Source organism: Hypomesus transpacificus, unplaced genomic scaffold (assembly GCF_021917145.1).
Source record: "Hypomesus transpacificus isolate Combined female unplaced genomic scaffold, fHypTra1 scaffold_134, whole genome shotgun sequence".
In the NCBI taxonomy this organism is placed as follows: Eukaryota; Metazoa; Chordata; class Actinopteri; order Osmeriformes; family Osmeridae; genus Hypomesus; species Hypomesus transpacificus.
In genome coordinates, this window is record NW_025813710.1 from 176,964 (window position 1) to 203,756 (window position 26,793).

Sequence of the window (26,793 nt, forward strand, 5' to 3'; positions counted from 1 at the left end):
CACGGGATTCCAGGGGCCCCACTTGGAAACACAGGTCCCGGACGGCACTGCACTCCCAGGGCAGGCCACCTCACAATCTCCTCTCCGCCCAGAGTCGACCGTGGGCGCCTAGATGTAGTCGACGTGCCCCGAGAGTGCTTGACGGCTCTGGCCGGGAGGATCTCATGGGCCACCGTCCAAGGGAGGGTCCGGCACCCGCCCAGCGGAGCAGGAAGGGTCCGAGCGACCCCGCCCCATGCCTGTACGAGAGAGGAGACAGAGCAACTGTGGGTCAAAACGGTAAATACAACAAATTCAAGCCTCCTTAAAAACATCTTAAAAAGCCATAAACAAGGGGAAGACTTAAAAAGCACTGGCGTCCTCAGGTCCTTCTGGGTCCGCTCCAGGGTCCTGAGGTGGGGCCCTATCCAGAGGCCGTCCCGGGCTGTCATCACCTGTTCTCTGGACAGGGCCGTCGCCAGTGCTGTGCAGCATGTGGCGTCGCAGTCCCCTAAAAACAAGGCATAAAACTGGTAAAACACAATCATGATAAAATGGGGATACTCACCTCTTCGCTCTTCATTTCTTTTTTTTTCTTTCCTTTGGGGAGGCCTTTACTCTCCTTGGGGGTAGAGGCGAGATTCACGTCTAAAAAGGCAATCTGGTTAGGAGAGTTTGAAGGAAATACCCTAGTGGAGGAATCTGACTCCCTAGAGCTCACTTCAGGCCTCCCCGTCTCGGCAGGATCGATGTCAGAGGACAGATCTCTGGGCCGTTTCCCCATAAGATTTTGACCACACTGGATAAAATCCCCTTCGCTACTGCTGGTGCTGGTGCTGGTGCTGGGAGAGGAGGTGGAGGTGGAGGAGGTGGCGGGACTCGGCTCCCCCGGTGTTCTATCCTCTCCACCGCTTTTTCCCTCCTCTTCCGCTCCCGCTCCCGCTCCCGCTCCCGCTCCCGCTCCCGCTCCCGCCTCCTTCACCTCCTCCTCCACCTCCTGGATCAGGGGCCTTAAAACAGGGGTCGGGGGCCTTAAAACAGGGGTCAAAACAGGGTTAAAAACAGGGACTAAGACCGGGGCTACCCCCTCCGTCCCCCGGTCTTCCTTTTCCGCCTCTACCACAGGCTCCACAGGCGCCCTGTCCGCCTTGAGCCTGTTTGCAAAGGACTGAGGACAGTCTCTGAACAGGTGGGAGAGCCCGCCACACAAGTTGCAGGCTCTCCCATTCGGGCACTCCGCGAAGACATGCCCAATCTCCCTGCACTTTCCACAAACCACCTCATGGCATGCCTCCGCGAGGTGCCCGTGCTTCCCACACTTCCTGCACAATTTAGGCTGTCCCTGGTAGTGTACGAAGCCCCTGTTCTCCCCCAACACAATGAGGGAGGGTAACTGCCTCAGTCCTTCGTACCCTGTTGGATCAGGGAGCTGCTGAATGGGTACTCTCCACGCCCCATTCCAGATGCCATCCTGATCCATCACTTTCGCCGGTGGCCCGGTTACTTTGCAGTACCTACTCAACCACAAAGAAACATCCTCCGGGTTAACCGTCTCATTAAACATCCGGACAATCACCACTTTCAAGGTGTTGTCCGTCAGTTTTTCCATTTCAAAGGCTAGGGAAATATACTCTCTGCAATCCTCATACCTTGACCAAAACTCTTTCAGCAACGAAGCAGTTATGAAACTAACATCAAAGCCCTGCGCAGAAGGCAAGGCCAAGATGCAGTTCAAGTCTGCTGCTGTGAATTTCAGTTTCTTCTGGAGCAGGTTCCTGGAGAAGTCCAATCTGGACATCTCCAGTTTGACGCCATCCACCACCTTGAACAGAAAACGGACACTGTTGTGCCTCTTCATGCCGGCGCGTGCGGCCGACATTTTGAGGCACAACAACACTCAACAACAATTAGACAAGGGGGTGGGAGTGACACTACAAGGTAACAGAGGGAGGGGAGGGGACACCAACACAAGAAGGTAGGGGGAGACAAACACTGGTATGGGGGGAGGGTAGGGGAAGGGGGGGGGGGTGGGGGAGGGGTCACACTAATAAAACAATGGAGGGTAACAAACACTGGACTGGACAGCACCCAACCAAAAAAACCAAATCAACAAGGAAGTGCAACTGAAAAGACCGGCCAAAAGAAATTTACCACAAATACACTTAGACGATAACCAAAACTAAACAGACAAAACTAAAGGAATACACTAAACGGAAAACTACTGAGACAAAACACTCACACTAACAAGACACACCTGCCACCAATTGCTGGCTTGCTAGGCCTAGCAACTGGCGGCGGCACGGAAAAACACTGACAACAATTAGACCAACAATTAAAACAACCACAAGATGGAGACAAAACCCACACTAAACAAGACACAGAAAAACACTGACAACACCTCAACTAGACACACCTGCCACCAATCAAGGATTGGTGGCTAGGCTACACCAAACAACACTGAAACTAACAAAAAGACTATGGACAAACAAGCTATGAACACACAATTAACAATACAGACGACAACCAACTAGAATAACTAAACAGATAAGACAAACCAACCAAATCATAAGCTAAAAAAGACAGGCTAAATTACACAACCACAAGACAAGACAAGGCCCACAGGGGAACCGGAAAAGTACTGGCCTTGGAGGCACTCACCTGGCCCAGCACTGGGCTGGGCCAGTGGAAGAATGGAAAATCCGGTGAGTGACTCCTCCTCCAGCACTGGCTCCGGTAACCGTCTGTGGACCTGTGAAAAGACAAAGACAAAAATCTGGGTCAGTGAAAAAATTCAAATAAACACAACACAAACTCAAATGATAGGATAACCAACTGAAAAGGGTAACGCCCACCGGCCGGCTGATCGCTCTCTGCACCAATCGAATCAGGTATCTGAGTCAAAAGGCCGAGAAGCGATGACCGCACTATTGGACGCCCCGCGCGCCCGGGCCCTCCGTGCGCCAGCCGGGCCGCTCGGTCACCTCTCTGCACTCACTCACTCACTCACTCACTCACTCACTCACTCACTCACTCCCCTTTGAAGTCACTCACCTCACCTCCGTTTTTTTTTTTTTTTTTTATCTAAAAGGGCGGGAAAACGCCACCGGCCGACAGGCCTCCGCGCGCCAAAACCCTTTTTTTTTTTTTTTTTCTTTTTTACCCTAACCTTTTTTACCCTAACCCTTTCTAACCCTAACCTAACCCTTTCTAACCTAACCCTTTCTAACCTAACCCTTTCTAACCTAACCCTTTCTAACCTAACCCTTTCTAACCTAACCCTTTCTAACCTAACCCTTTCTAACCTAACCCTTTCTAACCCTTTCAAGCCCTAACCCAAACGCCCTTCCCTCCCTCCCTCCCTCCGTCCCTCGTTTTTCCCTTTGACACGCTTAGAAAGAGTGCACCCTTCCCGGAGGCGCTGCAATACCGGGGCGATGCGCGGAGCGGACGGAGCGAGCCCCTGTTCCGACTCCCTGTTGCAAAAATCCGTTTAATATGTTGTCCTCGCATGGAGGACGTATCAGATATTAAACTGATAAGAACAGACACTACACTTGATCTGAGCCAAAAGGCCGAGAAGCGATGACCGCACTATTGGACGCCCCGCGCGCCCGGGCCCTCCGTGCGCCAGCCGGGCCGCTCGGTCACCTCTCTGCACTCACTCACTCACTCACTCACTCACTCACTCACTCCCCTTTGAAGTCACTCACCTCACCTCCGTTTTTTTTTTTTTTTTTTTTTTTTTTTTTTTTTTTTATCTAAAAGGGCGGGAAAACGCCACCGGCCGACAGGCCTCCGCGCGCCAAAACCCTTTTTTTTCTTTTTTCTTTTTTACCCTAACCTTTTTTACCCTAACCCTTTCTAACCCTAACCTAAACCTTTCTAACCTAACCCTTTCTAACCTAACCCTTTCTAACCCTAACCCTTTCTAACCCTAACCCTTTCTAACCTAACCCTTTCTAACCTAACCCTTTCTAACCCTAACCCTTTCTAACCCTAACCCTTTCTAACCCTTTCAAGCCCTAACCCAAACGCCCCTCCCTCCCTCCCTCCCTCCCTCCCTCCCTCCCTCGTTTTTCCCTTTGACACGCTTAGAAAGAGTGCACCCTTCCCGGAGGCGCTGCAATACCGGGGCGATGCGCGGAGCGGACGGAGCGAGCCCCTGTTCCGACTCCCTGTTGCAAAAATCCGTTTAATATGTTGTCCTCGCATGGAGGACGTATCAGATATTAAACTGATAAGAACAGATTTTTTTTTTTTTTTTTTTTTTTTGTCTTCTCAAAAAAAAGAAAAGAGAAGCATTAATCAACTCTAAAATACAATTCAAAGTAAAAGACAATCAACAAAGACAGTCAAAAACATACAGAATCCCACAAGAGGGTACAGGACATAAACCGCCGAGGCGGTGCACATAACAATTGCCCCCTAGGGGGTTACAAAGGGGAGTCTGAGTTCGACAATGTCGATCCAGGCTTCCGCCCAAATGGCTCCGTCTCCCTCTCCTCCCTCGACGTCCTCGCCAGTGGAGTCGAGCGACTGGCCCACTGCCCTCTATCGCGACGGCCCCTGGGAAGGCTCCATCCCTGTGCCACTTCTCCCAGGCTGCCCTTCGGCGAGGATTTCCTATCCTCTTGCGAGGATTCCGAAATCTGGTCTTCCGGCGCTCCGTCCGGTCGACCGTCCATTCCCTCTAGCAGCCTGGCCTGCTTCTCGGGGTACCAGCGACGTCGGGTGCCGAGACACCCAACGCCCTGAAAAGGGACAAGTCCCTGCCTGGCGTCGGGGCCGAAACCCCCAGGCAGGCGACCGCTTCGACCCGCCTCCGTCACCGGATCCCGATACCGGCGATCCGGTATCGACGGGGGAGGGTCAATGTCTGTCCAATTAAGGACAGACACTCACTTGATCTTAGCCAAAAGGCCGAGAAGCGATGACCGCACTATTGGACGCCCCGCGCGCCCGGGCCCTCCGTGCGCCAGCCGGGCCGCTCGGTCACCTCTCTGCACTCACTCACTCACTCACTCACTCACTCACTCACTCACTCCCCTTTGAAGTCACTCACCTCACCTCCGTTTTTTTTTTTTTTTTTTTATCTAAAAGGGCGGGAAAACGCCACCGGCCGACAGGCCTCCGCGCGCCAAAACCCTTTTTTTTTTTTTTTTTCTTTTTTACCCTAACCTTTTTTACCCTAACCCTTTCTAACCCTAACCTAACCCTTTCTAACCTAACCCTTTCTAACCTAACCCTTTCTAACCTAACCCTTTCTAACCTAACCCTTTCTAACCTAACCCTTTCTAACCTAACCCTTTCTAACCTAACCCTTTCTAACCCTTTCAAGCCCTAACCCAAACGCCCTTCCCTCCCTCCCTCCCTCCGTCCCTCGTTTTTCCCTTTGACACGCTTAGAAAGAGTGCACCCTTCCCGGAGGCGCTGCAATACCGGGGCGATGCGCGGAGCGGACGGAGCGAGCCCCTGTTCCGACTCCCTGTTGCAAAAATCCGTTTAATATGTTGTCCTCGCATGGAGGACGTATCAGATATTAAACTGATAAGAACAGACTTTTTTCTTTCGAAAAATTTATTGGTTCTCACCGTTGACAATTCATGACAGTTACTTTTCTTTACATGTCTTTTCTTGTGTTTTTAAAAGGTACATAATTTACAAGGCATAGGGGGCGTAAAAACACTGGTGTAATACTTTAAAAGCACTGAATCGAGTTCGAGTTTAAAAAGTGCCGGCTAAAATCAGGGGGGTCATATAAGTACAGCAGTGTTTAAAAGGCCATAAAAGGATGTACACTTAAATTAAGACATTTTTAAAGCAATGTATTACAATGTGTCATTAAGATGTGATGTGTGTATATATTGACTATGTGTGCTTGAACATGTGCGTCTGTGTGAGTGTGTGCATGTGGGTGCGTTTAAAAGTTCTGTTCTTCAGTTGTGCAGGACCGGGGTGAGTCTGTCTGGCTCGCCTCTACCTGCCCCGCTGAACAAGCCCCGAGTCCCCCCCCTCCGGGGCCCAGCGGAGATCCTCGACCTAGGCAGCCATTCCGGCGCAGCCAGGCCGCTGCCGCCCGGACCACTTCACGTGGGTGGGGGCCCCCTCCGTATGGCGCGTGGGATGTACCACCCGAGGGTCCCTGCAGCCAGTTCCGCCGCTGCCTGGGTGGACATCTCCACGCGCTTCCCCGCCAGCAGGTTTCTGGAGGTCCAAAGGGCTTCTTTGAAGCATGTCAGGGTGAGCCAGAGTTGGCGGAATTGTCCAGATGTCATGGTTCTCTGGCTCACCCCGTAGAGCACCAGCTGTGCGTTTAGGACCTCCCCTGCCGGCAGGCACGGGTTCACCAGGGGCCCCGCTAGGATCCACAGGTCCCGGGCGGCACTGCACTCCCAGAGCAGGTGCCTCACGGTCTCCTCTCCGCCACAAGTCGGCCGCGGGCACCTGGATGTTGTCGCCAGTCTCCGGGAGTGCATGACGGCTCTGACCGGGAGGATCTCATGGGCCACCATCCAGGAGAGGTCTCGGTGCTTGTTCAGCAGAGCAGGGTGGCTTACGTTCCGCCAGACTGTGGCCGACTCACCCAGGGCGAGTCGGCGCACTCGGCTCACTTCCTCCCGTTCCTGCACAAGAGAGAGAACAGAGCGGTGTTTGGTTAAAACGGTGAGTGGTTCCTTCTCTAAAATGTGTGTCTTTAAAAAAGTCTTAATAAAAAGGTAAGCCGGGGGGAGATTAAAGGACACCGGCGTCCTCAGGTCTTTCGGGATCCACTGCAGGTGCCTGAGGTAGGACCCCATCCAGAATCTGGCCAGGGCCGCGGTCTTGTGGTTCCCGGATGGGGTCGTCGCCAGCGCCAGGTGGAGTGCGGTGTACCGGCTACCTAAAAACACTTTAAAATCCGGGAGTCCCTTCCCTCCGTTTCGTGGGGCTTTTTTGACCACTTCCCGTTTCAGGCGCTCCCACTTGGACCCCCAGATGAAGTAAAACACCATCCTGTCAAGGGATAAAAGAAAGGGTCTTGGGGGGGTGAAAGTGGAACAGATCAGTAAAAACAAGGGTAAAATCACTGCTTTGATGATTAAAACCTTGCCTTCAATCGTCAGTCGTCTGAGTCCCCAGAACGTCAGTCTCTGTCGGGTCTTTGTCAGTGCGCCCTCCCAGTTTCCGCTCCCTCCCCCCTCCCGGTCAAACTGTACCCCTAGGATGCGGAGGTCGGTCTGGGTCGTCGTCATGGGAAGCCTAGTCATGTCTGTCCCCCCCCACGGTCCGAAAAGTCTCCCCTCAGTCTTGTCCCTGTTAAGTTTGGCGCCCGAAGCGAGGCCAAACCAGTCTGTCCGGTCCAGGGTCCTGTCTACGGATAAAAGGTCAGTGCACAAAATATTAATGTCGTCCATGTATAAAATGCACTTGGCAGTCAGTCCCCCAGTCCCCGGGATCCCCAACCCACAAATGAGTTGGTCCCTTCTCAAGATCTGCGCCAGCGGCTCTATACAGCAGACGTAGAGTAAGGGGGATAAGGGACACCCCTGACGGACGCCGCAGTTCACTTTCACTGCTTTGGATAAGAACCCGTTAACAAGGATTTTGCTGGTAATGTCCCCGTACAGCAGTCCCACCCAAGCTAGGAATCTCCCCGGAAAACCCACTTTTTGCAGTACCTTAAAAAGGTACTGGTGCGAGACCCGATCAAAGGCTTTCTCAAAATCTAAATTTAGGACTACTAGCCGAATGTTTCTGTCTCTCGCAAAACAGATGGCGTCTCTGATCAGTACCAGGCTGTCCGTGATCCTCCTTCCCGGGATGGCGCAGGCTTGATCCGGGTGGATCAAGTCCCCTAAAACACAAGACATACGAGAGGTTAAAATCTTGCTAAAAAGTTTACAGTCGACATTTAAAAGAGTGATAGGTCGCCAGTTCTTAAGGTCCGTTTTGTCATTTTTTTTAAATAAAAGGGATACAATGCCCATTCTAAAACTGTCAGGTAGCTGGTCGAGTCGTTCAAAGTCCTTAAAAACAGTCAACAGGTCGTGTCTTAAAATATCCCAAAAAGTTAGATAAAATTCCAGGGGGAGCCCATCCTCACCTGGGGATTTCCCCTTTTTAAAACACGTGATATTCTTGTCTATTTCTAAAAGGGTAAAGTCCTGGGATAAAAGCACGGTATCCACAACTGTTTTGTCTAAGAAGCTTAAAACCTCGTCCATGACGTGATTAAAAACTTCCTTTTCTCCAAACAACTCGTCATAAAAATCCTCCACCACCTTTGTAATCTGTTTTGTGTCAGTTTTTAAACTCCCATCTTTATCTTTAATGCTTGTTAAAACGTTGCTCCTGCTGATTATTTTCTTAAAAAAGTACCTGGTACACTTCTCTCCTTCCTCCAGGTCTCTCTCTTTACTTCTTAAAATCACTCCTTTACTTACCTCCTCCGCCATTAAAACCATTTCTTTTTTCACCTCTCTTATTTCGTCATTAAAATCCAACCCTTTCTGTGTAAGTTTAAAATACCTCTCTAGCCTTCTCTGCAGTCCCACCGTGCGTCTCTCTGCTTTCCTTCTTTTTTCCCTCCCTTTTTGTTTAAAAAAAGTCTGTGTCCTGTGTTTAACCATCTCCCACCACTGTGCTCGTGTTTCAAACATGTCCTGAAGGGTCTGCCAGTCCCTGAACCGCTCCCTGTACAACCTTGTTATTCCCTCGTCCTCCAACAGGGAGCAGTTCAGTTTCCACAGACCCCTCCCTACCGTCACACCTGAGGTTAGTGAAAGGGTGCACGTGAGCATACAGTGGTCCGAAAAGAATACCGGGGTTAATCTAGCATCAGTTGGGGGGGCGTCCCGAGTCAGTACGTAGTCAATGCGAGAGGCTCTGGTACCATCGCCACTGGACCAGGTGAAGCCCTCCTCTCTGGGATGCAAGGATCTAAAACAGTCAACTAGTTTAAAATCCCTACAAAGTCCATGTAATAAAACCGACGATTTGTCTACTTTAAAAAATTCCCCAGCTCCTTTCCTGTCTCTCCTTGATAAAACACAGTTAAAATCCCCTCCTACCACTAGGGGATCCCTCCCTAGCAGGTGGGACTGCAGGTCTTCTAAAAGGTCACACCTCTCGTTTTTGCTGCTAAAACCATACACATTGATTACCTTAAAATCCTTCCCTAAAAAAGTCAAATTTAGTAAAAGCACCCGTCCATTTCTAAAAGCAGTGCACCCCTTCGCCAAGACATGTGGATTGTTTATTAAAACCGCCACACCGTCATTTTTGTTTTCATTGGAGCCGCTCCAGTAGGAGGGCCCGTGGCTCCACATCTGTTCCCACTTAAAATAGGAGTTTTTAAAAGGCAGTCCACATTCCTGTAATAAAATCACATCGCTTTTCACAGTACTTAAAAATGTTAAAACGGACTGCGCCCTAAAAGTGGTCGTTATACATCTTACATTTATGGTGCTAAAAGTGAGCGCCATTAAAAGGGTAAAAGGGGTTAAAAGGACGTGCATAAGACTAAAATCGTAGGGGGGGGATCTTAAGGAAATAAGACAATAAAACAGGTACTAAAATCATAAAACTATACTTACCTCTTCGCTCTTCAGCTCTTTCTTCTTTCTGGGGGGGCGTTTGGGGAGGCCTGAGCTCTCCTTGGGGGTGGATGCCGTGAGGTTCACTGTTAAAAAGGCCACTTGATTAGGAGAGCTGGAAGGAAATACCCTAGGAGAGGAATCTGACTCTCCAGAGCTCACTTCCGGCCTCCCCTTTTTACTGGCTGGATCGATGTCAGCGGACAGATCTCTATCTCTTTTGCCTAGTAAAAGCTGCCCACACTGCATAGAGTCTTCGCTGGCCGCCGAGTCACTGGTCCTGGGAGAGGAGCTGGAGCTTCCTGTCTCCTCCGAGCTCCCAGTCTCCTCTCCCCCACTCTTTTCACCTTCCATCTCTCTCTCCTCTCCGTGCTCGGCGGCCACCTGTTTAAAAGGGATAAAAACAGGGTCCGCCACCACTTCCTCCACCTCTTCCACTTGCTCCGCCTCCTTTTCTTTCTCTCCCTCCGCCCTCTTTTCCTCGGGTCTCTCCTTTGCCACCTCAGGTTCTACGGGCGCCCTGCCTGCCCGGACCTTGTTGGCGAAGGACTGAGGACAGTCTCTGAACAGGTGGGAGAGCTCGCCACACAAGTTGCAAGCCCTCCCATTTGGGCACTCCGCGAAGACGTGCCCAATCTCCCGACACTTGCCGCACACCATCTCCTGGCACGCCTCCGCGAGGTGCCCATGCTTCATGCACTTTCTGCATAACTTTGGCTGTCCCATGTAGTGCACAAAGCCCCTGTTCTCCCCCAACACGATGATTGAGGGTAACTGCCTCAGTCCTTCAAAACCTGTCGGATCTGGAACCTGCTGGATGGGCACTCGCCAAGCTCCATTCCATATGCCATCCAGATCCTTCACTCTAACTGGAACCCCTTTAACTGTACAGTACCTTTTCAACCAGACACAGATATCCTCGGGGTTCACAGTCTCATTAAACATCCTGACAATCACCACTTTCAAGGTGTTGTCAGTCAGTTTTTCCACGCAAAACGTTTGGGTCACTTGATCTTTGCTTACTTCGAAGCGTGTCCAGAATTCCTTCAACCCCCCAGCCGTACTGAAACTGACATCGAAGCCCTGCCCAGCAGGCAAGGCCACGATGCAGTTCAGATCGGCCGGGGTGAACCTGAGCAGCTTCTGCAGCAACTTCCTGGAGAAGTCCAACCTGGACATCTCCACTTTAGTGCCTCCCACCACCTTGAACAAAAAACGGACACTGTTGTGCCTCCTCATGCCGGCACGAGCGGCCGACATTTTGGAGGCACGAACAACACTCAACAAGGGTCAAAAACACTTAGGGGGAGGGGGGGGTGACACAACAAGGTAACAGAGGCGGGGGGGGGGGGGGGGGGGGGGGGGGGGGACACACCAACACAAAAGGGTGGGGGAAGACAAAAACACTGGTCGGGGGGGGGGGGGGGGGGGGGGTGGGGGGGGGGGGGGTAGGGGAGGGGATGACTTACAAAACAAAGTGGGGGGTTACAAACAGCAACTGGACAATACAAAAACTACCACCAAACACCCAAATAAAATTTGCACAGTAAATGGATTAAGGGACCGGCTGGGGAAAATTAAACCAAAACACTTAACAAGGACTGAGGACAGAGGACAAAATGAAACAAAATAACAAATAAAATAATAATAAAAACAGCCACAAGATGGAGACAACACTCACACTGACAAGACACAGAAAAACACTGACACCAACTAGACAGGACACACCTGCCACCAATCTGGGATTGGTGGCTAGGCTAACCAACAACACTAAAACTCACACAAGACTTGAACAATGACACTTAAGACAACACTCTATAGGCCCAAACAGGGGGGGGGGGACAAGAAAAAACACACACACAACACTTAACTGAACCAAAAACTAACAAGGAAGCTAAACAAAAAAACGGCCACAAGAGGGAGACACACACTCAACGGAAAAACACTGGCAACACTTGACAAGACACACCTGCCACCAATCTAGCAATTGGTGGCTAGGCTACACCAAACACTACTAAAACACAAGACTTTGAACAACAAAACAACCACTAAGACAACTATATAGGCCCCAAAAAAGGGGGGGGGGGGGGGGGGGGGGACAGACAAGAAAAACAGCTAACAATAACTATACAAAAAAAAAAAAAAAAAAAAAAAAAAAAAAAAAAAAAAAAAAAAAAAAAAAAAAGGGGAGCTAAACAGAAAAACAGGCTAATAACACAGAACAAAACACAGTACAAGCACAAAAAAACACAAAACAAGGCCCACAGAGGGACCGGAAAGGTACTGGCCTTGGAGGCACTCACCTGGCCCAGCACTGGGCTGGGCCAGTGGAAGAATGGAAAATTCCGGTGAGTGACTCCTCCTCCAGCACTGGCTCCGGTAACCGACTGTGGACCTGTGAACAAAACAGAGACAGAAATCTGGGTCAGTGAAAAAGCAAATAGGACAAAAAAGCACTCAAATGATAAGACAACAACTGAAAAGGGGTAACGCCCACCGGCCAGTCGATCACTTCTCTGCACCAATTGAGTCACTGATATGAGCCAAAAGGCCGAGAAGCGATGACCGCACTATTGGACGCCCCGCGCGCCCGGGCCCTCCGTGCGCCAGCCGGGCCGCTCGGTCACCTCTCTGCACTCACTCACTCACTCACTCACTCACTCACTCACTCACTCCCCTTTGAAGTCACTCACCTCACCTCCGTTTTTTTTTTTTTTTTTTTATCTAAAAGGGCGGGAAAACGCCACCGGCCGACAGGCCTCCGCGCGCCAAAACCCTTTTTTTTTTTTTTTTTCTTTTTTACCCTAACCTTTTTTACCCTAACCCTTTCTAACCCTAACCTAACCCTTTCTAACCTAACCCTTTCTAACCTAACCCTTTCTAACCTAACCCTTTCTAACCTAACCCTTTCTAACCTAACCCTTTCTAACCTAACCCTTTCTAACCTAACCCTTTCTAACCCTTTCAAGCCCTAACCCAAACGCCCTTCCCTCCCTCCCTCCCTCCGTCCCTCGTTTTTCCCTTTGACACGCTTAGAAAGAGTGCACCCTTCCCGGAGGCGCTGCAATACCGGGGCGATGCGCGGAGCGGACGGAGCGAGCCCCTGTTCCGACTCCCTGTTGCAAAAATCCGTTTAATATGTTGTCCTCGCATGGAGGACGTATCAGATATTAAACTGATAAGAACAGACACTACACTTGATCTGAGCCAAAAGGCCGAGAAGCGATGACCGCACTATTGGACGCCCCGCGCGCCCGGGCCCTCCGTGCGCCAGCCGGGCCGCTCGGTCACCTCTCTGCACTCACTCACTCACTCACTCACTCACTCACTCACTCACTCACTCCCCTTTGAAGTCACTCACCTCACCTCCGTTTTTTTTTTTTTTTTTTTTTTTTTTTTTTTTTATCTAAAAGGGCGGGAAAACGCCACCGGCCGACAGGCCTCCGCGCGCCAAAACCCTTTTTTTTCTTTTTTCTTTTTTACCCTAACCTTTTTTACCCTAACCCTTTCTAACCCTAACCTAAACCTTTCTAACCTAACCCTTTCTAACCTAACCCTTTCTAACCCTAACCCTTTCTAACCCTAACCCTTTCTAACCTAACCCTTTCTAACCTAACCCTTTCTAACCCTAACCCTTTCTAACCCTAACCCTTTCTAACCCTTTCAAGCCCTAACCCAAACGCCCCTCCCTCCCTCCCTCCCTCCCTCCCTCCCTCCCTCGTTTTTCCCTTTGACACGCTTAGAAAGAGTGCACCCTTCCCGGAGGCGCTGCAATACCGGGGCGATGCGCGGAGCGGACGGAGCGAGCCCCTGTTCCGACTCCCTGTTGCAAAAATCCGTTTAATATGTTGTCCTCGCATGGAGGACGTATCAGATATTAAACTGATAAGAACAGATACTACACTTGATCAGAGCCAAAAGGCCGAGAAGCGATGACCGCACTATTGGACGCCCCGCGCGCCCGGGCCCTCCGTGCGCCAGCCGGGCCGCTCGGTCACCTCTCTGCACTCACTCACTCACTCACTCACTCACTCACTCACTCACTCACTCACTCCCCTTTGAAGTCACTCACCTCACCTCCGTTTTTTTTTTTTTTTTTTATCTAAAAGGGCGGGAAAACGCCACCGGCCGACAGGCCTCCGCGCGCCAAAACCCTTTTTTTTTTTTTTTTTCTTTTTTACCCTAACCTTTTTTACCCTAACCCTTTCTAACCCTAACCTAACCCTTTCTAACCTAACCCTTTCTAACCTAACCCTTTCTAACCTAACCCTTTCTAACCTAACCCTTTCTAACCTAACCCTTTCTAACCTAACCCTTTCTAACCTAACCCTTTCTAACCCTTTCAAGCCCTAACCCAAACGCCCTTCCCTCCCTCCCTCCCTCCGTCCCTCGTTTTTCCCTTTGACACGCTTAGAAAGAGTGCACCCTTCCCGGAGGCGCTGCAATACCGGGGCGATGCGCGGAGCGGACGGAGCGAGCCCCTGTTCCGACTCCCTGTTGCAAAAATCCGTTTAATATGTTGTCCTCGCATGGAGGACGTATCAGATATTAAACTGATAAGAACAGACACTACACTTGATCTGAGCCAAAAGGCCGAGAAGCGATGACCGCACTATTGGACGCCCCGCGCGCCCGGGCCCTCCGTGCGCCAGCCGGGCCGCTCGGTCACCTCTCTGCACTCACTCACTCACTCACTCACTCACTCACTCCCCTTTGAAGTCACTCACCTCACCTCCGTTTTTTTTTTTTTTTTTATCTAAAAGGGCGGGAAAACGCCACCGGCCGACAGGCCTCCGCGCGCCAAAACCCTTTTTTTTTTTTTTTTTCTTTTTTACCCTAACCTTTTTTACCCTAACCCTTTCTAACCCTAACCTAACCCTTTCTAACCTAACCCTTTCTAACCTAACCCTTTCTAACCTAACCCTTTCTAACCTAACCCTTTCTAACCTAACCCTTTCTAACCTAACCCTTTCTAACCTAACCCTTTCTAACCCTTTCAAGCCCTAACCCAAACGCCCTTCCCTCCCTCCCTCCCTCCGTCCCTCGTTTTTCCCTTTGACACGCTTAGAAAGAGTGCACCCTTCCCGGAGGCGCTGCAATACCGGGGCGATGCGCGGAGCGGACGGAGCGAGCCCCTGTTCCGACTCCCTGTTGCAAAAATCCGTTTAATATGTTGTCCTCGCATGGAGGACGTATCAGATATTAAACTGATAAGAACAGACACTACACTTGATCTGAGCCAAAAGGCCGAGAAGCGATGACCGCACTATTGGACGCCCCGCGCGCCCGGGCCCTCCGTGCGCCAGCCGGGCCGCTCGGTCACCTCTCTGCACTCACTCACTCACTCACTCACTCACTCACTCACTCACTCACTCACTCCCCTTTGAAGTCACTCACCTCACCTCCGTTTTTTTTTTTTTTTTTTATCTAAAAGGGCGGGAAAACGCCACCGGCCGACAGGCCTCCGCGCGCCAAAACCCTTTTTTTTTTTTTTTTTCTTTTTTACCCTAACCTTTTTTACCCTAACCCTTTCTAACCCTAACCTAACCCTTTCTAACCTAACCCTTTCTAACCTAACCCTTTCTAACCTAACCCTTTCTAACCTAACCCTTTCAAGCCCTAACCTAACCCTTTCTAACCTAACCCTTTCTAACCTAACCCTTTCTAACCTAACCCTTTCTAACCTAACCCTTTCTAACCTAACCCTTTCTAACCTAAACCTTTCTAACCTAACCCTTTCAAGCCCTAACCCAAACGCCCTTCCCTCCCTCCCTCCCTCCGTCCCTCGTTTTTCCCTTTGACACGCTTAGAAAGAGTGCACCCTTCCCGGAGGCGCTGCAATACCGGGGCGATGCGCGGAGCGGACGGAGCGAGCCCCTGTTCCGACTCCCTGTTGCAAAAATCCGTTTAATATGTTGTCCTCGCATGGAGGACGTATCAGATATTAAACTGATAAGAACAGATTCTTAATAGATTTATTTCCACAACAAGACAAAACAAACACCAGGCCCACTAGCCACTCGGACCATATCGGTCAAGGAAAACAAAAACAGGTGAAAATACAACACAAACAAAACCTTACAAACAAAACCACAGACATCAACCAGTCAGAAAAACAACCAAAACAGGAGAAAAAAAAAAACATCACAGTCCACAAACCCTCCCACCACACATCAAAGGTCAAAAACCCCGCTAGGGGAACAGAGGCCGCCACCTCTCTAGGGCGGCATGGTACCCCCAACGGACCCTCTCCATCTCCCTCCTCCTCTGGAGCTCGGCCCTCACTCTCCACACCACCCCTCCCACACCCCAGTCCACCCGGTGGCGCACCAGCTCCCTTCGAGCGTCCCAGAGGACTGTCTTCCCCACCGACAGCAGGAGCCAGAGAAGGAAACCCTCCCGCCCCCTCCCCCGCAGGCCCAACCCCAACATTAGTAGGTCCCAGGACAGGGACAGGGCCCCCAAACCGCGGAAGACGCGGCCCAGCTCCCCCCACACCTCCTTCACAAAGCTACATTCGACAAAGGCGTGAGCCACCGTCTCCTCCACACCTCCACAGGCCGCCCGCGGACACGTGCGCAGCTGGGAGAGGCCGTGTTTGTGGAGGACCTCCCTGACCGGCAGCCTCCTCAGGACCCCCAGCCAGTTGAGGTCCCGCTCCCGGTTGGACAGGCCCCGGTGGTTGACGAAGGCCCACCCGGCCGGGCCCACCCCGTAGACCCCCACCGGCCCCCTCTTCAAAACCAGGGCGTTGTACAGGCCCCGGTGGTCGAGGCACAGGTCCCCCTCCCGACACTCCGCATGACGACCGGCCCACCCCACCACCTGCCCGTATTGGGGCGGGAGCGCCTCGCCCTTGGGCCTCGAGTTGTCCCAGGACTCCACCAGCCGCCTGAGGGGAAAGGACAACCAAAAAAACAAAAAGGCCTCGCACCGGTGTCCACACGGGTTCTTCAGGCACCGGCAGAGGAAAGAAAAAAACAGGGTGTCCAGCTTCAAGGGGATGTCCGGGACCCCCCTCCCGCCCACCCCCACCCGCTGGTGCATCCAGTCCCTCTTCACATACTCGTGCCCCCCCCACACGAAGGAGAAGACGTCCCGCGCCAGGGGCGCCCTCAGATCCGACGGCAGGGGGAACACGAGCGCCAGGTAAATGAGTGAGGGCAGGATGTCGGCCTTCACTGCCAACACCCTGCCGCTCAGGGTGAGCCCACGGGCCCTCCACAGCCCCATCTTGGTCCGGACCGCGGCCAGGCACTTCCTCCAGTTTAGGGCCCCGCTCCCCTCCACCGCAAAGTCCACCCCGAGGACCCTCATGGGCCCCGGGCACGGAGACAGGCCGCCCACACCGTCCTCCCTCCCCGCCCACGGCCCAAAAAACTTTATGCAGGACTTCCCCAGGTTGACCCTGGCCCCCGACACCTCCCCGAACCGACCCAACAGCTCCACCACCCTCCTCACCGACCCCTCCGACGTGAGGAAAAGGGTCATGTCGTCTGCGTACAGGGAGATCCGCAGCTCCTCCGGGCCCCCACCAGGCAGACGCAGGCCCGCCACCCCCGCGTCCACCCTGATGGCCTCCGCCAGTGGCTCCAGATACATTATGAACAGCAGGGGAGACAAAGGGCACCCCTGCCGGACCCCCGACAGCTGCGGCACCACCTCCCCCAAGTGCCCGTTCACCGCCACCCTGCTGCCCACCCCCGTGTACAGAACCCCCACCCACCGCAAAAACCGAGGCCCAAAACCCACCCTCTCCATCACCGAAAACAAAAACCCGTGATCCACCCTGTCGAACGCCTTCTCCATATCCAGGCCCACCAGCATCAGGTGGACCCCCCGCTCCCTCACCCAGTGCAGGCAGTCCCGGACCAGGCCCGTGTTAAAGTGGACCCTGCGCCCCTCCACTCCGCACGTCTGGTCCATGTGGACCACGTGTGGCAGCGCCGCCCGGAGCCTCCGCGCCACCACCCTGGCCAGGATTTTGTAGTCCGCGCAGAGCAGAGTGATGGGCCGGTAGTTGCCCATCAGTTCCGGGTCCCCTTTTTTGAAGAGGAGGCTGAGGACCCCCACCCGCATGGTGGCCCCCAGAAGTCCCCCCTCCAGCGCCGCCGCCAGCACCTCCACCAGGTCCGGTCCCAGGATCCCCCAGAAGGCAACGTAAAACTCCCGGGGCAGGCCGTCGAGCCCGGGCACCTTCCCCGCCGGCAGTCCCCGCATGGCCTCCTCCACCTCCGCCAGGGACAGAGGCCGCTCGAGGTCCTCCGCCACCCCTGCCGGCACCCTCCCGGGCAGGCCCCCCACAAAGCGGTCAGCCCCCTCCCTGTCCAGCCCCCGCAGTCCGAAGGCCTCCCTATAGTGGGCGGTCGCCACCCCCACCATCCCCTTGGGGTCAGTGACCCGGGCCCCGTCCTCCGCCCGCAGTCCCGGGATGACGCTGCGCGCCCTGGCTGCCCGGACCTGGCGGAAAAAGAAGGCCCCGGACACCTCCCCCAACTTGAAAGCGTCCGCCCGGCTCCGGAAGAGGAAGGCCTCGGCCCTGGCCCGGAAGTAGGAGGCCAGCCTCCCCTTGACCACCTCCATGCCCTCCATGTCCGTCCCCTCCCCACGGTTCTCCGCTGCCAGCAGGTGGGACAAGGCCCTCTGGAGGCCGGACAGCTCCGCTCTCTCCGCCCGCGCTCTCCCAGCTCGGTAGTCCGTGGCCAGGGTCCGGGTGTGGACCTTGACGGCTTCCCACCAGTCCACCACAGACCCAAAGTAGGGCTTGAGGGAGGCCCAGACCTCATAGTGGTCCCCGAAACAGGCCTGGAAAGCCTCCTCCTCGAGGATCCGCGGATCCAGGCGCCAATAACCCCTCCCGTGCATCGGAGCATCCACCCCGAAGGTCACCCGGAGCTGGTGATGGTCCGAAAACCATACCGGCGTGACCTCCGCAACCCCGACCACCGCCGTGCTGGGTACAAAAACAAAGTCGATCCGACTTCGGTCCCCCCGTGAGTTGCCCCACGTGTAACCCTCCCCCCTTGCGTGCACAGCCCTATAACAGTCCTGCAACAAAAAACCCCCCACCACATCCCGTACATGTTGCGCCGTGAAATCCCCCTCCCTATCCAAAGAAACATTAAAGTCCCCACCCAACACCAAAACCCTATCCGTGACACAAACATCCGCCAGCGCCAACAACACCCCCTTGCGCTCCCGACGATGGGCCGGAGCATACACGTTGATAAAACGAAAAGAAACCCCCCTCCACGCCGCATCCACCACCAAAACCCTCCCCTGGACCACAGAAAAACTCCCCGACACCCTGAAATCCCGGTCCCCAAACAAAATACCCACCCCCGAGGAATGCACCCCCCCCACACCCCAGCAGGACTCCCCCCTCCCCCAGCCCCGTTGGAAAACCCCCACATCCCTCCCGTCCCTCAAGTGAGCCTCCTGCACGAAGCACACGTGAAAAAACACCCCCCCCAGATACAAAAACACCCCCGCCCTCTTCACAGCCCCTTGCATCCCCCGGACATTAACGGTACAAACAATAAAGTCACCCATCGGGAAGCTTGTCCATGAAGTCCAAGCCTGTCTCAGGCGCCGAAGAGTCGGGGTAGTCCACAATGGCGAGACCTGCGTTCGGCGACAGCAGCTCCGGGAGGGAGCCCGCCAGGCTCAGGGGCGACTCCGGCACTGGGTCCATGCATCCCGACAGCACGACCGGGGCAAGCCCCGGGGCCCCGCCGGTCGCCGCCCCTGTCCCTTGAGAACCAGAAACCGCCTCCGCGCCCGGAGGGGCAGTGGGCGGTATGGCGTCCTCCAGGACGGCCTCTGCGTCGTCCGACCCAGAAAGTAGGGCAAAGCGGTTGGCCAAAGGGAGAGAGGCAGGGGGGTCCAATGCCACACCCAACCCCTTCCTCTTCTTCCTCTTCCTCTTTCCCTGCACCGGAAGCGCCGACCGCCCCTCCCCGGAAGAGGAAGGCGACACCTCACCGCCCGACAACGACCGGCTCCTCCGCAGACCCGCCGCAGCCACCTCCATGCCATCCTCCTCGCTGCCCCCGACCGACCAGGAGCCACCCAGTGGAAAACTGGAAAAATCCAGCTCGGCCAGAACGGCCAGAGCATCCCCCTCCACCGCCTCTCCCCAGGACGAAATCAAGGCAGCTTCCAGCGCGTTGACCTCTGCCTCCCCCCGGAGGCCGGCACCCCCCGCCGCCGCCGAATCGGGAGCCGCCGCCGGATCGGGACCCGCCGCCGGAACGGGAGCCGCCGCCGGATCGGGATCCGCCGCCGGAACGGGAGCCGCCGCCGCACCGGGAACCGCCACCGGACCGGGAACCGCCGCCACCACCGCCGCCTGAACGGGATCCGCAGCCGGACCGGGAACCGCCGCCACCACCGCCGCCTGAACGGGATCCGCAGCCGGACCGGGAAACGTCTCCGCCGCCGCCGCCTCCGGAACACGACCCGCAGCCGGACCGGGAAACGCCTCCGCCGCCACCGCCTCCGGAACGGGATCCGCCGCCGCACCGGGAACCGCCACCGGACCGGGAACCGCCGCCACCACCGCCGCCTGAACGGGATCCGCAGCCGGACCGGGAATCGCCTCCTCCGCCGCCACAGGACCCGCAGGACCCGCCTCCGCCGCCTGACCACCAGGAGCCCTCCGACCAGCGGGGCCGGAAAACCCCCCCCAGGCACCCTGGCCCCCCCGATGGCCAGAGACCGCCCCGGCGTAGGAGCGCCTGGAGCAGTCGCGAAACAGGTGCCCGTCCTCGCCACAATGATGGCACTTCTTGGGGGCCTGGCAGGAAGCAGCGCCGTGCCCCGCCTCCCCACAGTTCCGGCACCGCAGCTGGGCGCACCCGGTGGCCACGTGCCCGAAAACCCGGCACTTCCGGCAAAACGCGGGCTGCCCGGAGTAAAAAAGAAACCCCCTCTCGGCCCCGAGGGTAAAGTAGGCCGGGGGGTGCCGGAGGCCGTCCGCCCCCTCCGGATCGTCGGCCAGCAGGACCCGGTACTGCCTCCGGGCAGCCCAGATCCCGTATCCGTCCCGCAGGTAGCGTACCTGGGGGTCCACCTTTCCATACTTCCCCAGGAAGCCAGCAATCGTTGCGTCCCCCACGTACGGGTTGTAGACCAGCACCGTAATGACCCGCAAGCTGGTCTTGCAGAGCGACTCCACCGTCAGCTTGGAGAGCGGTTCCTCCCCTGCCTTGGCCCGGCACAGCGCCGCCACCTCCCTGAACCGATCGTCCCTGGAGACGGAGAGCTCGTAGCCCCCCTCCGCCAGGTTAAACTGTAGGCAAAAAACCTCCGCTGGAGCCAACCCCAAGGCCCCCATGACCACCTTCCGGATGAACCAGTCACGGTCCCCAACTCCAAAACCCTCCTCCGTTGAAGAAAAACGCAACGTGTTGCGCAGGCCGGCCCCAGCCGCCTGAGAAGAACTCCTCCCAGCCATCGTGCACTGGAGGTCAAAAAAAATAGACTGCCCAAAAAACCCCGAGAAAAACTAAAACGCAAGACTAGAGGAGGGCCCCATACACCGCACGACACCTCCTCATCCGCCCCCCCTTAACAGCAAAAACCCCCGAAAACGCCAAACGCCACGATCGTCGGTCGCCGTCCTTCCTCCTGTTGCTCCGTCCAATCACGTCTCAGAACTGATAAGAACAGATTTTTTTTTTTTTCTTTTGAAACTTTTTATTGATACATAGCCGTTGACCAATACACAGTACCAAGACACTAAAACCTTCTCCTAATTTCTTTGCTTAAAATAAGTAACATTACTTTTTAAAATGTACAAAACAGGCAAAACTATTGTAAAAATATTAAAACACTGGTGTATCTTCAATAAAAGCACTGCATTATTTACGTATTTTTAAAAGTGCCTAGAAAATGAATCTTGCGTGCATACAACAGTGTTTAAAAGGCCATAAAAGAAATAAACATTGTACATTTTGAGCAAATTAAGACATTTTAAAAGGAGGATTATTTTCAAAAGTGTCTTAAAAACACACAAAAAGATGTTTGTCTATGTGCCTGTGTGTGTGCGCTTAAAAGTTCTGCTCCTCTCCTGCACAGGAACGAGGCGAGCTCGCCCGGGCGATCCACTCCCCCCTCCACCGGGCGGGCCCGCGACCCCCCCCCTCAGGGGCCCAGCGGAGATCCTCGACCTTGGCAGCTGTTCCAGCGCAGCCAGGCCGCTGCCGTCCGGACCACTTCGCGTGCGTTGGGGCCCCCTCCGAATGGCGCGTGGGACGGACCACCCTCGGGTCCCTGCAACCAGTACCGCCGCTGCCGGGGTGGCCGTCTCCACGCGCCTCCCTGCCGGCCGGTTTCTGGAGGTCCAAAGAATCTTCTTCAGCATTGCGGTGGGGTGGACCAGAGCTGGCGGAACGGCTCTGGCCCACCTGGACCTCCCCGCCGGCAGGCACGGGATTCCAGGGGCCCCACTTGGAAACACAGGTCCCGGACGGCACTGCACTCCCAGGGCAGGCCACCTCACGATCTCCTCTCCGCCCAGAGTCGACCGTGGGCGCCTAGATGTAGTCGACGTGCCCCGAGAGTGCTTGACGGCTCCGGCCGGGAGGATCTCATGGGCCACCGTCCAAGGGAGCGTCCGGCACCCGCCCAGCGGAGCAGGAAGGGTCCGAGCGACCTCGCCCCACACCCGCACGAGAGAGGAGACAGAGCAACTGTGGGTCAAAACGGTAAAAACAACAAATTCAAGCCTCCTTAAAAACATCTTAAAAAGCCATAAACAAGGGGAAGACTTAAAAAGCACTGGCGTCCTCAGGTCCTTCTGGGTCCGCTCCAGGGTCCTGAGGTGGGGCCCTATCCAGAGGCCGTCCCGGGCTGTCATCACCTGTTCTCTGGACAGGGCCGTCGCCAGTGCTGTGCAGCATGTGGCGTCGCAGTCCCCTAAAAACAAGGCATAAAACTGGTAAAACACAATCATGATAAAATGGGGATACTCACCTCTTCGCTCTTCATTTCTTTTTTTTTCTTTCCTTTGGGGAGGCCTTTACTCTCCTTGGGGGTAGAGGCGAGATTCACGTCTAAAAAGGCAATCTGGTTAGGAGAGTTTGAAGGAAATACCCTAGTGGAGGAATCTGACTCCCTAGAGCTCACTTCAGGCCTCCCCGTCTCGGCAGGATCGATGTCAGAGGACAGATCTCTGGGCCGTTTCCCCATAAGATTTTGACCACACTGGATAAAATCCCCTTCGCTACTGCTGGTGCTGGTGCTGGTGCTGGGAGAGGAGGTGGAGGTGGAGGAGGTGGCGGGACTCGGCTCCCCCGGTGTTCTATCCTCTCCACCGCTTTTTCCCTCCTCCTCCGCTCCCGCTCCCGCTCCCGCCTCCTTCACCTCCTCCTCCACCTCCTGGATCAGGGGCCTTAAAACAGGGGTCGGGGGCCCTAAAACAGGGGTCAAAACAGGGTTAAAAACAGGGACTAAGTCCGGGGCTACCCCCTCCGTCCCCCGGTCTTCCTTTTCCGCCTCTACCACAGGCTCCACAGGCGCCCTGTCTGCCTTGAGCCTGTTTGCAAAGGACTGAGGACAGTCTCTGAACAGGTGGGAGAGTCCGCCACACAAGTTGCAGGCTCTCCCATTCGGGCACTCCGCGAAGACATGCCCAATCTCCCTGCACTTTCCACAAACCACCTCATGGCATGCCTCCGCGAGGTGCCCGTGCTTCCCACACTTCCTGCACAATTTAGGCTGTCCCTGGTAGTGTACGAAGCCCCTGTTCTCCCCCAACACAATGAGGGAGGGTAACTGCCTCAGTCCTTCGTACCCTGTTGGATCAGGGAGCTGCTGAATGGGTACTCTCCACGCCCCATTCCAGATGCCATCCTGATCCATCACTTTCGCCGGTGGCCCGGTTACTTTGCAGTACCTACTCAACCACAAAGAAACATCCTCCGGGTTAACCGTCTCATTAAACATCCGGACAATCACCACTTTCAAGGTGTTGTCCGTCAGTTTTTCCATTTCAAAGGCTAGGGAAATATACTCTCTGCAATCTGCAATCCTCATACCTTGACCAAAACTCTTTCAGCAACGAAGCAGTTATGAAACTAACATCAAAGCCCTGCGCAGAAGGCAAGGCCAAGATGCAGTTCAAGTCTGCTGCTGTGAATTTCAGTTTCTTCTGGAGCAGGTTCCTGGAGAAGTCCAATCTGGACATCTCCAGTTTGACGCCATCCACCACCTTGAACAGAAAACGGACACTGTTGTGCCTCTTCATGCCGGCGCGTGCGGCCGACATTTTGAGGCACAACAACACTCAACAACAATTAGACAAGGGGGTGGGAGTGACACTACAAGGTGACAGAGGGAGGGGAGGGGACACCAACACAAGAAGGTAGGGGAAGACAAACACTGGTATGGGGGGAGGGTAGGGGAAGGGGGGGGGGGGGGGGGGGGAGGGGTCACACAAATAAAACAATGGAGGGTAACAAACACTGGACTGGACAGCACCCAACCAAAAAAACCAAATCAACAAAGGAAATGCAACTGAAAAGACCGGCCAAAAGAAATTTACCACAAATACACTTAGACAATAACCAAAACTGAACCGACAAAACTAAAGGAATACACTAAACGGAAAACTACTGAGACAAAACACTCACCCTAACAAGACACACCTGCCACCAATTGCTGGCTTGCTAGGCCTGGCAACTGGCGGCGGCACGGAAAAACACTGACAACAATTAGACCAACAATTAAAACAACCACAAGATGGAGACAAACACACACTAAACAAGACACGGAAAAACACTGACAACACCTCAACTAGACACACCTGCCACCAATCAAGGATTGGTGGCCAGGCTACACCAAACAACACTGAAACTAAATAAAAAGACTATGGACAAACAAGCTATGAACACACAATTAACACTACAGACGACAACCAACTACAATAACTAAACAGATAAAACAAACCAAACAAATCATAAGCTAAAGAAAACAGGCTAAATTACACAAAGACAAGACAAGGCCCACAGGGGAAATCGCTTTGATCGCTTCTCGGCCTTTTGGCTCAGATCTTGTGAGTGTCTGTCCTTAATTGGACAGACATTGGCCCTCCCCCGTCGATACCGGATCGCCGGTACTGGGATCCGGTGACGGGGGCGGGTCGGAGCGGTCGCCTGCCTGGGGGCTTCGGCCCCGACGCCAGGCGGGGACTTGTCCCCACCCTTCTGAGCGTTGGGCGTCTTGGCGCCCAGCGTTGCTGGTAACCCAGAGGTGGGCCAGGCCACCAAGGGGATTGACAGTTGGACGGACTGATGGCCGGAAGACTGAGGAACAGGAAATCCTCGCCGAAGGGCAGCCTGGGAGCAGTGGCAAAGGGATGGAGCCTTCCCAGGGGCCGTCGCGACCGAGGGCCGAGGGCCAGTCGCTCGACTAGCAGCCTGGGAGCAGTGGCAAAGGGATGGAGCCTTCCCAGGGGCCGTCGCGACCGAGAGCCGAGGGCCAGTCGCTCGAGCACCCTTCGAGCCGGGGGCACGACCCCCTACCCCCGCGGCAATGTCACCTTTTTTACTCTGAGGAGTTTGCAGGTCTAGGTCTCCAGGATCGCTGTTGCAATCCATCTCCTCAACAGCAATCTGAAGAGGCTGACGACAACAACTGAGTTAAGTGAGCAAGAGGGGTTTGCCGAAGTCACACAGTGCTGTTACCACATGCATGGGGTGCATAGACAATCTATTAGGGCGGCGTTAGGAGGGTTATCCCTGGCGCTGTCTCCGGGTTGTTGTGAAGCAGTCATGGTGCATGCTGTGACCACTTTTCATCATACAAAAATAAAGTGAAACATTTTTTTTTAACCCTTGGGTTGTCTACCTACGCAACTCTCGTGCTGTATCCAAGTCGTTGTCACAACATTTTTTTTCATAGCATCACAAAGTCAAGGTCTCAATCTTTTCAGCAGTACGTGGCTAGAATGAAATATTATTTTGTTGTCAGTGGGACCGGTTTTAGGCTGAAATCTAAGCACTGTCATGTAATGTTAACTACTACAATGCATTCGATACTATAGAGGGAGCGCAATCCCAGGATGCACCGGTCATTGCCATTTTGTCCGGAAAGTGGAAAGCCAAGTGGAGCGCCAGTGTACATACATACATACTTACATCTTTTAATTAGCTGCCTATTTCAATGAACGTTGATTCAACATGGTAGATAGCTGCTGTGCTCCGGGATGCCTGAACCATCGGGAAAAGATAAAAGGAGAGCATTTTAGGATTCCTAAGATCCAGAGATAAGAACCACATAATTCCTGACAACCATCTATGGCTTCAACTGAGGATCATTCAGTCTCTTGGAATGACTTAATTGTAATAAATATGTAATGGCATTTTCGTGATGAAAATTACACTAATATAATGTACGTTAGCCAACGTTAGTAGCCAACCGTTGACAAACGTTATAGTACAGGCTAACGCTAGCTAGCTATACAAGTTATAAAACTGACTGTATTAATGTTACACATAGCAATTTGTAGCCGGTAGACCTCAAAGCTGAATATTCATCACTAATCCAGCTGATTGCGTCCATTTATATCCCTCCAGGGTTTTGTGGGCTTTCAAAGACTCTCCAGAGTAGGACGAAGGAAAGTTGATTAGAAAGTTGTAGCCGAAATATCTGGTCTGGATACAGAAAGTTAGGGAAGCTTTCCGTTTCACTCGTAAAGGTCGTAAAAATAACTCCGGGAGCATTATATGGATCACTGATTTTTAATCGATCAAGTTTTACTTTATAGCTGCCTATGTCTTTTGAATTAAAGTGGGCAGTGAGCTTGGACAGGTTGGAATCCGTGCTGGAGCTGTCAGAGGACTTTTTTTTTGCCACTGCCATACTGGCGTTGTAAACAGTAAAGTCATGTGACTTCCGGAGCTCTGTAGACTAGTAACACACCATTTATACACCGAGACCCATTCCCATGCGTCGCTGAACCTGACGACAACAACAGAAGACAACAACTGAGTACATCGGAGCGGCGTTTCCTCTCAGGTTAGACAGTGCCAGCTGGAGGGTTACGGGAAGGGGCTCAGATTGGTGGGGGTCTTAAATAGACCAAGGTCAATAAAAACTTCCCAGCCATCATCATGTATTGCCACATTATTTACCCATAAAAAAAATATATATATTTATGAATGTTAAACAGAAGGTATGAAATAAACAACAAATGAAATATGTACAGTGAACATGGGATATTATATAAAAGAGG

At 53.8% G+C, this 26,793-nt stretch overlaps 1 protein-coding gene, 6 non-coding genes and 2 pseudogenes across 7 annotated transcripts; all 9 read right to left on the bottom strand.

Annotated features, from left to right (window-relative positions):
- Positions 1–523: 523 nt before the first annotated feature.
- On the bottom strand, positions 524–23,872 carry LOC124488384. Its single transcript, XM_047051055.1, has 2 exons — positions 23,597–23,872; positions 524–1,628 (listed from the first exon to the last, which is right to left on the bottom strand). Exons 1-2 carry the CDS (start codon positions 23,824–23,826, stop codon positions 524–526), a joined length of 1,335 nt encoding a protein of 444 aa, XP_046907011.1. The 5' UTR covers positions 23,827–23,872.
- On the bottom strand, positions 3,373–3,563 carry LOC124488410. The gene has a single exon (XR_006958656.1). It is a non-coding gene; the product is annotated as a U2 spliceosomal RNA (small nuclear RNA).
- On the bottom strand, positions 4,075–4,277 carry LOC124488416 (annotated as a pseudogene).
- Positions 5,385–5,560, bottom strand: LOC124488420 (annotated as a pseudogene).
- Positions 12,591–12,781, bottom strand: LOC124488411. Its single transcript, XR_006958657.1, has one exon. It is a non-coding gene; the product is annotated as a U2 spliceosomal RNA (small nuclear RNA).
- Positions 13,298–13,488, bottom strand: LOC124488440. The gene has a single exon (XR_006958680.1). It is a non-coding gene; the product is annotated as a U2 spliceosomal RNA (small nuclear RNA).
- LOC124488412 lies at positions 13,969–14,159 on the bottom strand. The gene has a single exon (XR_006958658.1). It is a non-coding gene; the product is annotated as a U2 spliceosomal RNA (small nuclear RNA).
- LOC124488414 lies at positions 14,623–14,813 on the bottom strand. The gene has a single exon (XR_006958660.1). It is a non-coding gene; the product is annotated as a U2 spliceosomal RNA (small nuclear RNA).
- Positions 15,365–15,555, bottom strand: LOC124488415. Its single transcript, XR_006958661.1, has one exon. It is a non-coding gene; the product is annotated as a U2 spliceosomal RNA (small nuclear RNA).
- Positions 23,873–26,793: the final 2,921 nt, after the last annotated feature.

Coding starts and splice junctions, on each gene's coding strand:
- LOC124488384 (XM_047051055.1), bottom strand. CDS start 23,826: ATGTCGGCCGCACGCGCCGGCATGAAGAGGCACAACAGTGTCCGTTTT. Junction 1,629..23,596: donor CTGAAAGAGTTTTGGTCAAG/GTATGAGGATTG, acceptor GTTTTGGTCAAG/GTATGAGGATTGCAGAGAGT.